The sequence below is a fragment of the Prionailurus bengalensis genome, chromosome D1 (assembly GCF_016509475.1).
Source record: "Prionailurus bengalensis isolate Pbe53 chromosome D1, Fcat_Pben_1.1_paternal_pri, whole genome shotgun sequence".
In the NCBI taxonomy this organism is placed as follows: Eukaryota; Metazoa; Chordata; class Mammalia; order Carnivora; family Felidae; genus Prionailurus; species Prionailurus bengalensis.
In genome coordinates this window covers 101249918-101265394 of record NC_057346.1, presented here as the reverse complement: position 1 = coordinate 101265394, position 15477 = coordinate 101249918, and the positions used below count along the sequence as shown (strand labels likewise).

The window sequence follows — 15477 nt, the reverse complement described above, 5'->3', positions numbered from 1 at the left end:
GAAGGGAGCAAAGAACCACAGAGCTTTTATTGTGTTTAACATCCGGTTCTTTCTCTGCTCACTGACTCTTCACATGTCGTTCAGACTCAGTCTCTTCTGCAGGCACTGAAACCAGACAGTCTCTCTCTACCACTCATGTAAAGTTTTCTCATGCAAAAAATGTCAGAAAATCAAATATTATAATGTTTAATCTGTTTCAGATCCAACAACTTAGCCAAACAGTAGCAAAAATACACTGAGAGATGATTGGGCAGATCGGGTTCATCATATTATTCAATGCTTATAGTAACACATATTTTGACACAAATATTATTAGCTTTACTGGTAGATAAAAACACGGAAGGTCCTGGAGGTTAAGTAACTAGCTCAACTACCCCTAAAGATCTGAAGCAAGAAAACGTGTTGTTCTAAGTTTAGCGCTTGCTTCCAGGCTTTAAAAGGTTAAGAACCCTGAGTAAATGAAAGATTCTACAACTTCAGCATCAAGGACATCAGGACCCAGTGATTTCCAACTAGTCTACCTCAACGTTATGCCCAGTGTTGACTGAGCTGTACTCAAGAGCTAGCCTGTAGCAATCTACAGCGGGAGATAGCCAGTTGTATCTCTAACCTTGCCCTGTACACACCTTCAGAGACAGCTACTAGTTGCATTTACATCTGCCACTATTTAGCTCATCTGTCTTTATATAGTAGTACTCCTGCATAGTCTTAATATTGATGAAGCACAAATCATCTTTTTTTACACTTTTGCTCCACACGTTTAGAAAAATTTTGTCTCCAATTCAAGGTCACAAAGATCTTCTACTTGTTACTCTACATGTCTTGTACCTTTACATTTCAACAACATTCATATTGCATTCATACATCTAGTCTTCCTGAATAACATGACACCACGAGTGTGAATTACGTGTAAGACATGGACCCTCGAGCCTGAGGGTGGGGAATCCTAAGCAGAAGAATGGCTGAAGTAAAGCCACAGAGCTGATAGGTTCTAGAATATGTTTGGAGAATGGACGTGGACCCAGTGTACCTGGTTGAAAGCTTCTGAGCTTAGGGACACACAGAGAGAAAAGCAAACAAAAGAAAAATAACTCGCATGAGGTTCGGGTCGCCACGTGGCGTGCTAAAACTTCACACGTGTTAGCCAAAGTAATATTACATCTTTGCGAAGTACAACATCTTTTTAAAAGAGAGACTAATATAATTAGAGCACAATGTCAAGACCCAGAGATAAAAGCTGTCAGGAATCACCCAGCTCTCCCTGACCCTAAAGCCTAGCATTGTAATACCACACTTTCTACCAACATAGTGATTTCTGAGATCGGCAAATTAGACTCAGATAACTTACGGAAGATTTCTAACAAGCAGGAAGGTTGGATTTCATTCCAAGGAAAATGGGATTTCTTACAAACTTTTGGAGAGGGGAGTGATAGGATCAGAGAGATGCTTCAGGACATTTTTAGCTTCCTCACATGCAAGTGGGCACACGTGGAACCAGCTGGATCTTTTAAGGTGCAGATTGTAATCTGATACCCAGTGACTTGTTTCTTTGGCTCATGTGACAGCAGACATGGGTAATTTAGCCCAAGTGTCCAGACAAAGCTTATGTACTTTCTACAACACCTCAAATGTTAAATGCCTTTGCTACACAGGATCAAAAGCACGATGATTATCACTTATGTACATGAATTCTGAATGGGCCATTTTAGACCATGCCTTCCGCATGCTGGTTTTCATCTCCATGTTTCTCAGGGTAGAGATGAGACGATTCAGCATGGAGGCAATCACTGTGTAAAACCCCATATGTAGAACATAAGGATAGACACAGGGGGCAAAGAACAAAACTACCACCATTATGTGAGAGTTGCAGGTGGAGCTTTGCAGTACCCTGAAGAGGAGCGGGTCTTAAGTTTAAATCACACCAGTAGGTAAGAAGCCCGCAGGGCAACAAAATGTCTGCCACCAACATCCCAGAATTAGCAATCGCGAAGACACTAACCACACAAATATCTTTGCATACCTGTTTCAAAAGGGGCTTCACATCACAGATGTGGTGATCTACCTGGTTAGGATCCCCGAAAGGTAAGTTGAGTAAATTTGGTTAAAAGCAACACATTAAATAAAAGGTAAAGCCTGAACTTTTAAATATGGCAATATTTTTGTTTTATTAGTAACGTGACAAACTGATTATTTGTCCAATTTCTCTGTTATAAAAACTATTGAATTACATCTTCCTCATAAACTTTTCTACTTTTCTATCCTTCTGTATATAAGGCCTTTATAATCATCGTAATTTTAGTATTGCATCTACATAGGCTAAAACTATTCGTGTATTTTCATTGTCATTCTGTTCATATAATCTGGTTACACAATCTCTTCCATTTTGTGATTTCCTGTTTTCAAAGAAAGCATTTATTTTGGCATCTTATTAGAGATACAAATGAACACATTTCATCAAGTTTGTTTCAGGTTCTTCTAGAGAATCCTCATGTTTGTTTCAAAGATGATCTGTCATTTCCACTCATTTCCGTGATTTGTATCAGAGGGTTTTTTGATTGAAGTTTGTTTGAACTCACTTCTTGTGTAAATAAGAAAGACTCTGGATCTTATAAATAGTGTCCGTCCTCCTAATTTCTGGCATTTTATGATTCAGTTCCTGTATGGATTTTTTTAATGGACCAATATGTAGAAAATCAGTGAGTGTGTTTTTAATATCTTGAGGAATTGATTTCACTCTATGTTTACTAGTTTATTTCTTATCATTAAAAAAAATTTAAGTGTATTTATTTATTTTGAGAGAGAGAAAGAGAGAGAGTGAGCACAGTGGCGGGGTGGGTTGGGGTGGGGGGGCAGAGAGGAGAGACAGAATCCCCAGCAGGCTCCACACCACCAGCCCAGAGCTCAACACGGGGCCCAAACCCATAAACGGCAAGACCACAACAAGAGCTGAGACCAAGAGTCAGACACCCAACTGACTGCACCACCCAGGTGCCCCTTTACTAGTTTATTTTTATTTCCAATGTGAAGTCCAGAGTTAAAACCACAGAATCACTTTAAATCATATTTCATTATGCCCACTTCTTGCTATGTAATTAATTTCTAAATACTTCTGGAGTTCATTTAGGTGACGATCCTATCATAAACCAAAATTTGGTCTTAAAATCGTGGACTTTAAACGTCTCTTTGCCATACAGAAGGGCTCATCGTGTGGTCTAGCCACCAAACCTGCATTTTCTAATGCAAGATAACTCCAATTTTCTTTTTCACATCCCAATTCTCGGCTCCTATAATATTGTCTTAACTATGCATATAACTGATTTTGTGCATGTCAACCTGTTCATAATATCTCAAAGCCCGCAAAATGAACTAAGTTTTAAGCTTACATTTTGTATGGATGACTTACTATTTCTTTTTAGTCACTATGAAACTCCAAGTCCTATTTCTGTCACTCATAAAATGTTACCAGTGGAAAAATTACTCTGTGAGATGGTTTCCTGTCTCCCCTATCCGTATCTAGCTGCCCCTCTGTTTTTTATAAAAGATATTGAGCTCCAATGTTTGATTGCAGACATTTCTCATGGCGTTTTTCATCTCTGAGTTCCTCAGAGTGTAGATGAAGGGATTGAACATCGGAGCGATGATGGTGTAAAACAGAGCAAATACCTTATCCTCAGGGAAAGTGGTTGGAGGCCGAAGGTAGGCAAAGATCGAAGGCCCCAAAAATAAAACTATGACAGTGATATGCGACCCACAGGTAGAGAGGGCTTTGCACCTTCCTTTGGCTGAATGATTTCTTAAAGTGAATAATATAATGACATAAGAAAAAAACAAGACCACAAATGCCACTAAGGTAACCATTCCTGAATTGGCAACCAAAAGGACACCGGTGACATAGGTGTCAGCACAGGCAACCTTTAGCAAAGGAAAAATGTCACAAAAATAGTGATCAATCTCATTAGGACCACAGAAGGGCAACCTGATTACCAGAAAAAATTGAGGAAAGGAGTGTGCGGCCCCACCAGCCCAAGCAGCTAAGACGAGGAGATTGCACCTTGCTCTGTTCATGACAAGCAGGTAGTGGAGAGGCTTGCAGATGGCAGCGTAGCGATCAAAGGCCATGACGGTGAGGATTAAGACTTCAATCATTCCGAAGAAGTGCATGGTAAAGACTTGTAACATACAGTTACCATAGGAGATGGCTTTTCTTCCCACTAGGAGGTCAGCCATGAATTTGGGTGTAATGCTAGAGGTGAAGCAGATGTCCATACAGGATAAGTGGCTGAGGAAATAGTACATTGGTTGGTGGAAAAGAGGGCTGCATCGAATCAAGATAAGGATCAGAAGGTTTCCTACCAAGAGAGCAGCATAACAGAATAAGAAGAACACAAAGCAAAATATTTGTGTGCGATGGTCATACGAAAGTCCCAAAAGAATGAATTCTGAGACATTCCTCTGACTCTCCATCTGTTTCAGACTGGCGTATATTATAAACGAATGGGTTAAACACCTGAAAAGAAAGAAAACATGAATCTTTATAAAAACAATTAGCATGGCAACAATAATTAAAATTCACTAAAAAAGTAAATTGACGCCATTGAATGAGTAAAATTAATTATTCCTGATACATAGATTTACACTTCTTTTTATTTTATTTTAGTCTAGTCTAGTTTAGTTTAGTTTAGTTTCAGTTTATTCATTTAATATTTCTGAGAGAGAGAGGATGAGAGCACAAGCAAGGGAGGGGCAGAGAGAGAGAGGGAGACAAGGATCCGAAGCAGGCTCCAGGCTCTGAGCTGTCCGCACAGAGCCCAACGTGGGGCTTGAACTCACAAACTGTGAGATCATGACCTGAGCAAAAGCCAGATGATAACTGACTGAGCCACCCAGGCACCCCTATTTCTCTCATTTTAGAAATCTATTGTAAATAATTCTATAATGGAGAAAATGATGTTAACTTTTCAACATTAACAACAATGATTATGGAACATTTAAATGTTAGTTTGATGTTAAAGAAATTAGCTATTGCTAATTTTGTAAATTAGATAACAAAAAGAGTATAATTTACATCCTTTAAAAACATTGTGCATATTTTAAAATGCATGCTTTTATCCATAGGGTCAACTTTTTTTTTTTTTTTTCAGAATGATCTGGACAAATTTCCTGTTTGATTTCAGGGTATCCTTGGGAATAAAAATTTATCAAAAATATGTCAGTTTGTTCTCTATAGTTAAGAGTCTGCTTCTTGGTTTTCTCTTTTTCCTCCCCTGTGTTCATCTGTTTTGTTTCTTAAATTCCACATATGGGGATTAAGGACGGCACTTGCTGTGATGAGCACAGGGTGTTGTATGTAAATGTTGAATTGCTAGCTTCTACTCCTGAAACTAACATTACACTGTGTGTCAACTAATCAGAATTTGATAAAAAGCTTGAAAAAAAAAGGAAAGAAATACATCAGCTTGAATTGTTTAATTTGTTTAAAGGATGAACTTCCTTGTCCTGTCAATAAACATACCAGTTGCACACCTTATACTAAAATAGTTTTAGGTACATTAAAAGCAAAGAATGGTTGAACACTAAGCAGCAAATAGACTGACAATGGATTAAAGTTGTAAGAAATAAAGCCAATTTATTCATTTATCCAACTTACAGTTTACAAGTTAAAATTTAAAAAATGGTTAAAATTAATCTAAATTTGTGATGGCAAGTGATAAATGGAAGATAAAAAGAAATTGCCCAAGCATACGTGCATTGTTCATATTTCATGACTTTTCCTAAGAATTTCACTCTAGGCGATAAAATTCAACAAAGGAAGATGATACAGAATGTAGCTCCAAGACAGATTTGTTTCAACACTCAGCAACTAGATGTCGTATTAATGAATGGATCAAAGATTCGCAAATTTGCATCTTTTGGACAACCTTGAGATATTATTTATGTAGGGGGAAATAGTGTGTAGGATAGAGAGAGTGCGCTCCGGGAGCCGTTTTCTCCAGTGCTGAGGACTGAACTGACACTCCATGAGATGCAAACACTATTCCACACTTTCCACCTTTGTCTGACCCGATGTAGCCACCTTATCTTGGCACTCTGGATGACTATTAAGAAAACAGAGACTATAGGGGCACCTGGGTGGCTCAGTTGGTTAAGTGTCCGACTTGGGCTCAGGACACAATCTCACGGTTCACAAGTGTGAGCTCGGGGTCTGGCTCTCTGCTGTCAGCATAGAGCCCACTTCAGAGCCTCTGTCCCCCCTCTCTCTGCCCCTCCCCTGCTCTCTCTCTCATTCTCTCTCTCTCTTTCTCTCAAAAATAAATAAACATTTTTAAAAAACCACCAAATGCTACTGTAGCAAAACTATTTGGAAGTCATCAAATCCCATGACACACAAATTCAAACTTTTGTCCTTAAGATCAGTTTAGATGGTGAGTGGGTAGTTGGTGTAGCATTTAAAATGGTCTATACTATGAGAAACGAATTCTGTTTTAAATTACCATTCAACCTCATTTCATCAAGAAGAAAAAAACTCAGTCTCTTCCCGCGATGACTTATTATTGCTACGAGGCTTCTTAACCTCTGTATTGTTCTTAACAAACCAAAAATAATTATCAAGTTCATCGTGTTCAATAGTGACCTGTTCTTAAGTAGAGGTTCATAATTTTATGATTTATTGATCAATTTTTTCCTTACCTTATTATAGTTAATGCTGATTCCTAATGTAGGAGATGGCATGCTGTGTACTTGACAGATAGATGTGTTTGCCTAAAACAAATTGACTTAAAGTTAATTTGAGATAAGTCGATTGGTAAACAACGTAAAATGGATATCACTTGACGTATCCAAACCCCTGATGTTCAATAAAAGAGACTCAGATCAAGATATTCTAAGTAATTTATTAACATCAGAAAGTAATATTCTGTGGAGGACAGATATCTGGATTCCCAGTCAGTCAGGGGCTGTATCCCACGCTTGTGAGCAGAGCAAGAAAACAGGGTGTCCCAGAGGCCAGCAGTGAGGGGAAACACTTTGAATCGCGTCCCAGTTTTAAAAAGTATGCAAGGTCACAGATTACCAATCACCGAGTCTATGTTTGTGAATATTTGGGGGGATATAAACATGGGGTCCAGCCTTCTTGATTCCAAATCATTTTGAAATAATTTTAGGTCATTTTTAGCAAAATGTGTATTCCTTCAGATAGGATTTTGGCTTGTTTTCTAGATTATCACAGATGTTTCATCCACAGTAGCTCTTAAACCCTGATCCTGAAATCTGGGGAAAGTGCTATTATAATCACTGCTATTAGTTGAAGTAAAAGGGACATGTGGATGCAGCCCAGTGAGAGGATTATTGTCGTTGAAACATGCAGTAGATTCTTGAGCACATCTTCCAATTTGTCAAATAATTGAAATCATAAGTGATGAGAGGAAGAAATATTATGCACTCCTTCTAAAGGTGGTTGGAATCACAGAACAAGAAAGATGTAGAAACATGGAGAAGTATAATTACTGAATGGTGAACTGTTTTGATTCAAATTGTGTTTCTATAGAGTTATAATTTGAACGTAAAAAGAAAACCAATTACCTAAATATGTCTACAATATGAAGTGAAATGTGCCCTTATATTTGCCTTATTTCACTTTAAATATAGTTATTTAGAGTTGAAGCGTAGGGTTTAAAATCTGGGTAATCTGGCCCATGTTCTGTGAGAAGTCAATCACCCCATTTGAGTAAAGACACTATGCAAACATTTTTCTTACTAGCTTTATTAATGTCTTCCTTTCTTATAGACCAATAACTTTTAGTAAGAACTCATAAGCAGAATTCACTTTCTCCCCTTCCATGTCATTTATGAACATTGAAGTTATTGCTAACCTCTTAAAGCTTCATGGCCCACATTTATAGAATCGATAAACTATTACATAATGCAAAAATATAATGAGGAATAAAAAAATAATATGAAATACCCCAGGGTCATACGTGGTTCAAAACTACACATTATCTTCCTTATACTTTTTCTCTTTTTTTGAGTCAGGAGTTTCTGAAATTGCCATGCCTACATATATAACCAGTCTAACAAGGAAACAAGAAACCTGAAACTATCACTATATGTTAATGAGGATGACCATGATAAATTTCAGTTTGGAGCAATCTTTTAGTAAAAAGAAACAAAATTACTCTAAACAATTAGTTGTCTTTAGTCGTTTCTTTTTTTGGTGTTTAAAACTTTTTAGCAAAGTATAGAAAAGTATGTAATATATAAATCTGAATGACCCAAAAAACACAATCCATTAAAGATAAAGTTGGTAAATTGGACTCCATCAACATTAAAGCTTCTGGTCTTTGGTCATTTCTTAATGCTAACCATTAGCATGCAATTTTCCTATACTCTAAAAATCCAGTCAGATTATTACTTTATTAGTTTGGTCGTATTGCATAAAAATGCTGCATTTTGACTGTGCTATTAAAACATCAAGAATCATTGCTCTCAAAGTAGTTTCCACTGTAAGTTCATATTTCCTCCTAATGATACCAGAATATGGCCCGCTATAAAGTTAACTTAATTCAACCAAACACATCTAGTCCATTTTAGGGTAGCAAAATTTTTGAAAGTTAGAAAATAACTCATCATTGGGATATGCAGTCATAAAAGCTGGGCTATTCCTTCATAAGAATATGGGGGAAATATATAAAAGCACCAGAAAAGGACTCAATAAATTTTGCTGAAACTTGAAGATTTCCTTCACTTCGACTCACCTATTCTTGTTCACCCGTGGAATTCTTGATTCCAAATCATTTTGAAATAATTGTACATTGCGAATAATGTACAATAAGACTAAAGTTAGCTATATTATTTTTATAGTAATCAAATTATCATATGCTGCCACAGAAAATACAGTGTAAGAATGAAATTAAATGGAATAAATTTAAATAGCATAGAACCACCTCAAAGCAGATGGTGGAGCATCTCCAAAAGAAGCGGCATGGTTAATTCACTGATCATTAGATCTCAGGGCTGTAAGATTAGTTTTAGACCAAATCAGGAGAGCCCCCTCCTGAGGTACTCACTCTACTGATTCTCCAGTGTCTAAAGCTGAAAGAAAAAGGCAGAGATTTATACACCAGTCATGCAAACATGTGTAGGTCAATTCTCCAAAATTATCTTGAGAATCTCAGCAAGTCTTAGAACATTTTATACATCTGCAAGGGGAGGGGGGTGGAGTTTAAATATTCATTAACCATCAGGGATGTAAGAAATGGACCTTCAGACTCCAAAAAAAAAAAAAAAAGAAAAGAAAAGAAAAGAAAAGAAAAGAAAAGAAAAACATGAAGTATTTTGAAATTCTTACAAAAAAAACACACATTTTAAGTTTTAGAATGTCATTTATTGTATGCCTATCCCTAAAGGAAAGCTGATTTGGAAAAGCAGAATATAACATATGACAACACAAGAATTTATAGGTCTTTGAAAGTCTTAAGAAATTACGTTCCCAGAGGCATTCCTGAACAGATCTTCACCAAAGGCCTCTGTATTGCTCTCCATGAGACTGGCCCTGGTGCCTGTGGGCATTTGGGCATCTTATGGATATAACTTTACGTTCTTATCCTTTTTACATCTATCTTTTTTTTTTAAGAGATAAAGAGAGTGAGGGTGGTGGGGGGGTAGGGAGTGGGCAGAGGGAGAGGAAGAGAGAGAATCTTAAGCAGGTTCCAGGCCTAGTGCAGAGCCTAAAGTGAGGCTTGATCTCATGACCTGAGCCAAAATCAAGAGTTGGACTCTTAACTGAGAAAGGCACCCTAGTACCCCTTTACTTCTTATCTTTGTGTTAGCCTGTGTCCGGCAGTTTCCCTGAAGGTTCCCCAATGCTCTATTCAGACAGAGCAATTCAGAAGCTCTGCCTGCCTTGTGTTCGTCTTACTTTCCGAAGAAAAATAATATAGTGTGGAATAGTATTAAGCTAGTATTGACTAAGAAAAAATTCACTGAAAATTAAAACATAGAAACATTTATTTGGGCAACTGCAATTGTAATTGGGGAGGCACAGATTCTGGTAGGAACCTAAACTGCGTTCCCAGGAAGACAAAGAGAGGCAGAGTTATAGAGGCAAAAGGCTATGAGTGTAATTCTCATTCAGGTCCCTTCTGCAAAACAGAGATTGGAATTGGGGTAACTGGGATTGGTTGGGTGAATATGCGAATGAAGGACTGGAACACTTTTAGAAGCAAAGAATGCTGATGACTCAGGTGTCATGAGGAGGAAGGACATTAAGTCCAGGCTAAAGGCTGCCAGCTCTCTGAAAAGTTCAAAAATCTTCATGGTTTCTCCAATGCGGATGTGCCTAAACGCTTCCTTACTTATGGCCTCCTGATCCTATTTGTAAAAAGAGACTATCTTAAGTAGGCTTGCTTGCTCCATTTTGGAATTTTCCTTTTATAGTAGCTTCGGAAAGATCTGACTTGGGGAGAGACAAACAGAGCCAAACACACGCGGTACCGTCCAATATGCATCGTTATCCAGAGTAACGTATGTGGGTAGAGCAGACAGATGAATAAAGTTAGTGACCTGTAATATCAGGACTGGAACCCAAGGTATTTGTTGCCAGGGACCAATACTGATGAAATAGATGGTTGGGGAATACAGAACAGAAGAAAAGGAAAGATTCAAGAAGAAACAATCTATCCTTTATATATATATATATATATATATATATATATATATATATATATATCTTTATATATCTTTATATATATATATATATATATATATAAAATCATTAAGTGAGAATATAATAAAATATGAAGGGACATCCAGTCTCAATATATAGCCCAACTTTTATTCTGTTTACCATTTGGTTTAGGCCTGTGTTACTTCATTTCTGCCGGTTAGTTGGTTCAGTCCAAAATGTGCGCACTGATACGAGCTGAACAAATTCTCCTCCCCCATACACAAATTCATATATGAAAAATTTCCTTAATACATGTAAAACTTTAGGAGATCAACTTTTATAGGAAATTATCTGGTACAAAATAACAAAAATAGCTAGAACTTATTGAGAGTTTGTTTTGTGCTTTAACTTCCTCGTATCGTTTTATCTCACAACTGAACATATTGTGAGATAAATAGAGTTAGTTCTGTGGTTCCAATAAGAACACGAGCTTCCAGAGGTTAAAAAGATTCACTCAAAGGGCTACCAAATGAGCATAAGAAAAAGAACGCTGTGCCTTCTGTGTGTGAAAGAAACAGGTTTTTATGTGTTTACTGCTGGCTTCCAGGCTTTTAAAGTAGAGTAACCCTGAGGAAATGAGAGATTCTAGCATGTCAGAATGATGGATATCAGAGCTCATGTTTTACTGGTTGTCCATTTCAGTATAATGCATCTTGTTGACCAAGCTTCACTCAAGCTGGCTTGTGTCAACACACAGAAGGAGGTAGCTGGTCATATCTCTACCCATAACACAAAAACACAGGATCATCCTTATTAGACATGTGTGTAAGTGACTCACAACCCCAATCCCTGCATTTGTTTCAGTTCTCTGCTGAGAATTGATTTTGTTCATTTATTCCTCTTTTCTAATCCCCTTCTAAAACCTTCTGTTTTATGGAGTACATGGATTTACTTATAAAACCGAGATTTTAGGGGTGCCTGTGGTTCAGTTGCTTAAGTGTCTGACTTCAGCTCGGGTCATGATCTCATAGTTAATGAGTTCGAGCCCCACGTTGGGCTCTGTGCTGACAGCTCTGATCCTGGAGCCTGCTCTAGATTCTGTGTCTCCCTCTTTCTCTGCCCCTCTCCTACTCACACTGTCCCTCTCTCAAAAATAATTAAACATTTAAAAAAAGATTTAAAAAAACGAGATTCCAGGTATTTTTGAAGTTATTAAATATTGTTCTACAGACTGGAAAGAGAATTCTAGAAAGAACAACTTATAACTGGATAACTTAGTTGGTGGGCTTACTATATAAAATAGTCATGATTTTTTGCCAATGAAATCTTATGAATTCTTGATAAAAAAACAAATGATAAGAAAATGTTTTGGTTTTGTTGTGTAGTATTCTTTCTGATGGGTTGCGTATTTCCTCTGACCCGTCCGCAAGACCATCAACTTGCCCCCTACTACACACACACACACACACACACACACACACACACACACAGAATTATCACACATACACAGGAACAAATATACACACTACATTTCTTTTTTTTTAATTTTTTTAACGTTTATTTATTTTTGAGACAGAGAGAGACAGAGCATGAATGGGGGAGGGTCAGAGAGAGGGAGACACAGAATCTGAAACAGGCTCCAGGCTCTGACATGTCAGCACAGAGCCCGACGCGGGGCTCAAACTCATGGACTGCGAGATCATGACCTGAGCCGAAGTCGGACACCCAACCGACTGAGCCACCCAGGCGCCCCACACACTACATTTCTGTATTAAAAATAATCCAAATATTCTTTGGAGAATTACTATATTAAGCCAGTTCAAACCAAACTATGACTAGACAGACTTGATTTCCTATGAAATAGAATGTTTATCTTTGATAAGCCACAGGTTTTCCTGGATCCATGAAGAACAAAAAAGTAATTCTATGTGTGAAAAGTTCTAAGAGTAGAACTATCAAAAGAAGATGTCCTGACATTAGAGCAAACACTATCTCATTTATGTTTTGTCCTAGACTTCTCCTTGGCTCTGGGACAGGAGTAACTCAATCGAGGAAACTGTGAAAACGATGCAATCGTTCTGCTGAGAAAGGCAAATACTTTCGCAGAGAGAAATGTCTACACAAATGGGAACCAAGACCCAGGCTATGTGATTCAGAGGGCAAGGAATAAATGAAAATTAAAATAGTAGTACCTCAAAATGCAGAAAATAAGAAAAAAGATATTATAGGGGGCTGAGAGTCTGTTGGACTTCATCCCTGATTGCTACAGGGAATGTATGTTGAAGTTTTAACCTTTCTGACATTACACATTTTATTATTAATCCATGATAGCTCATAACATAAAGGGAGGTGCTGGATATGTAAGAACAATGTATAAAGGCCAATAAAAAGAGAAGATAGGATCTTTGAAAGTAATTCATTACCTGTTAACTTCTTAATTTGCATGGGTTTATTGCTAGAAAACAGATAAAAGAAAATAAATATATACCACCACTTTGAGTTGGCTCAATCAAACTGGAAAAACACATAAGAAGAAACACTAATATGGGGCACAGGATTGTTTTAAAAGGAGTAGATGTACAGTTTCATATCAACAAAGAACAGGGAAGAATACAGAAATGCTTCTGGTCTGTCCATGAGTCAGCAAAATCTTCTGGAATAAGAAAACATCAAAAGTGTGACTTACATGTAAGACATGGACACTGAGGCATAGTGGGGGCAAGATTATAAGCAGAGAAGAGAGAAGAGAGAAGAAACAGTCATAGCGCTGACAGACTTTAGAGTATGTTTGGAGAATGTAGAGAAGTCCAGTGCAGCTGGTTGAAAGTATCCAAGCACAGGGAATAAATGAAGAAAGGTAGAGAAAGAACGAAAATATGTAACGTTTCCAGAAGCCATATGGCCTGCTAAATCTTCACATGCGTTAGTCAAAGTAATATTACAAGTTTCTAAAGCACAATAGTACTCATTTTGTAGATATTTGAGAAAAGGGGAGGCATATGGGGCACTTGGGTGGCTCAGTCAGTTAAGCGTTGGACTTCAGCTCAGGTCATAATCTCACAGTTCATGAGTTTCAGGCCCATGTCTGGCTCTGTGCTGACAGCTCAGACGTGGAGCCTGCTTCGGATTCTGTGTCTCCCTCTCTCTCTCTGCCCCTCCCTCGCTTGCACTACCTCTCTCTCTCTCTCTCTCTCTCTCTCTCTCTCTCTCTCTCTTTCTCTCTCTCTCTCAAAATTAACTAAATATTTAAAAAGGGGGGAGGATGCATATATGAAGCAAATTAACAAGACACAGAGATAAAAACACATCAGAGTCAATAATCATTCACCTCTCCCTGGCCCCAATATTGTCATTGTGACACCATGCTTTATACCAATGTAGTGACTTCTGAGGTTAGCAAGTTTGGCCAGGAGAAATTTTCAGAAACAGTGAGAAGTTTGGATTTTGTTCCAAGGAATATAGGGTTCCTTGAATATCTTTGGAGAGAGTAGTGATATGATTGGGCATGTGCCTTTCTAGAAAGGCATTCTAGCATTCCTCAAACCCATGCAACCATATCTGAAACCAGTTGGAAAGTTTAGAGTGCAGACTACAATCTGAACTGCAGTGACTTCCTTCTTTGGCTCTTCTATGTTAGAGGCCATTTGGTCCAGCTTCCCCCCAAATGTTATATGTTTTCTACAACACCTGAAATAATATGCTCTGGGGACACAAAGTCGGAAGTGCAGTTAATAACACCTTTACTGGAAATTTGAATGTGCCATTTTAGACCACACCTTCTGCATGGCGATTTGCATCTCCGTGTTTCTCAGGGTATAGATGAGAGGATTCAGCATGGGGGCAATCACAGTGTAAAACACGGAGATTTCCTTATCTTTGTTCTCGCTCCCCGCAGGTAGAACATAGATATAGATACAAGGCACAAAGAATAAAACCACCACCATTACGTGAGAGCTGCAGGTGGAGAGAGCTTTGCGTCGCCCTGCGGAGGAGCGGGTCCTAAGATTATATAATATGAGTATGTAAGAAGCCAACAGGACAAGAAAAATGAAAACCGCCACCATCCCTGAATTAGCAATCGCTAAGATACTAACAACACGAATGTCTCTGCACACCAGTTTCAAAAGAGGCTTCACATCACATATGTAGTGATCTATCTGATTAGGACCACAGAAAGGTAAGTTGAGTACCATGAGCAACAGAGCAATGGAGTGCCAAAAACCCACAGCCCAGGCCGTGAAGATCAACAGGTTACACCTCTGCCGGTTCATGAGGACCGTGTAGTGCAGGGGCTTGACAATGGCAACATAGCGGTCAAAAGCCATGGACACCAAGATGAATATCTCCACACCCGCCAGCAAGTGGGCAGCGAAGAGCTGGGTCATACAATTGTTATAGGAGATGTTTCTTCTGGCGGCGCCTAAGTCCCTGAGTAGCCTGGGGACCACGGTGGAGGTGTAGCAGAGATCCATGAGGGAAAGGTGACAGAGAAAGTAGTACATCGGCTGTTGGATTAAATGGCTGCAGGTGATTGTGAGTAAGATAATGAAGTTGCCCATTAAGATTGCCAAGTAACAGAGCAGGAACCAGAAAAAGAACAGGAGCTCCATTTGCTTATTTCCCCACAGACCCATGAAAACAAATTCTGTGACGTTGTTCTGATTTTCCATGAAGTTGAGGTGAGTCCAGAGTTAAACAGAAAGTTAATTCATCTGAAACGATACAGAACATACATTGTCAATAGCACCTTCTGAGTTTGGGGGTATTTACACACTAAAAAAAGACGCAGGTCATAGAGAATTTGTCACAGGCTCAAT

At 38.3% G+C, this 15477-nt stretch overlaps 2 protein-coding genes across 2 annotated transcripts; both read right to left on the bottom strand.

Moving 5' to 3' along the window:
• Window positions 1-86: 86 nt before the first annotated feature.
• LOC122484323 (olfactory receptor 4P4-like) lies at window positions 87-4464 on the bottom strand. Its single transcript, XM_043582286.1, has 2 exons — window positions 3564-4464; window positions 87-142 (listed from the first exon to the last, which is right to left on the bottom strand). Exons 1-2 carry the CDS (start codon window positions 4462-4464, stop codon window positions 87-89), a joined length of 957 nt encoding a protein of 318 aa, XP_043438221.1.
• Window positions 4465-14400: 9936 nt separating this feature from the next.
• Window positions 14401-15330, bottom strand: LOC122482736 (olfactory receptor 4P4-like). The gene has a single exon (XM_043579034.1). It carries the CDS (start codon window positions 15328-15330, stop codon window positions 14401-14403), a length of 930 nt encoding a protein of 309 aa, XP_043434969.1.
• Window positions 15331-15477: the final 147 nt, after the last annotated feature.

Coding starts and splice junctions, on each gene's coding strand:
- LOC122484323 (XM_043582286.1), bottom strand. CDS start 4,464: ATGGAGAGTCAGAGGAATGTCTCAGAATTCATTCTTTTGGGACTTTCG. Junction 143..3,563: donor CGCCATGAGAAATGTCTGCA/ATCAAACATTGG, acceptor GCATGAGAAAAC/TTTACATGAGTGGTAGAGAG.
- LOC122482736 (XM_043579034.1), bottom strand. CDS start 15,330: ATGGAAAATCAGAACAACGTCACAGAATTTGTTTTCATGGGTCTGTGG.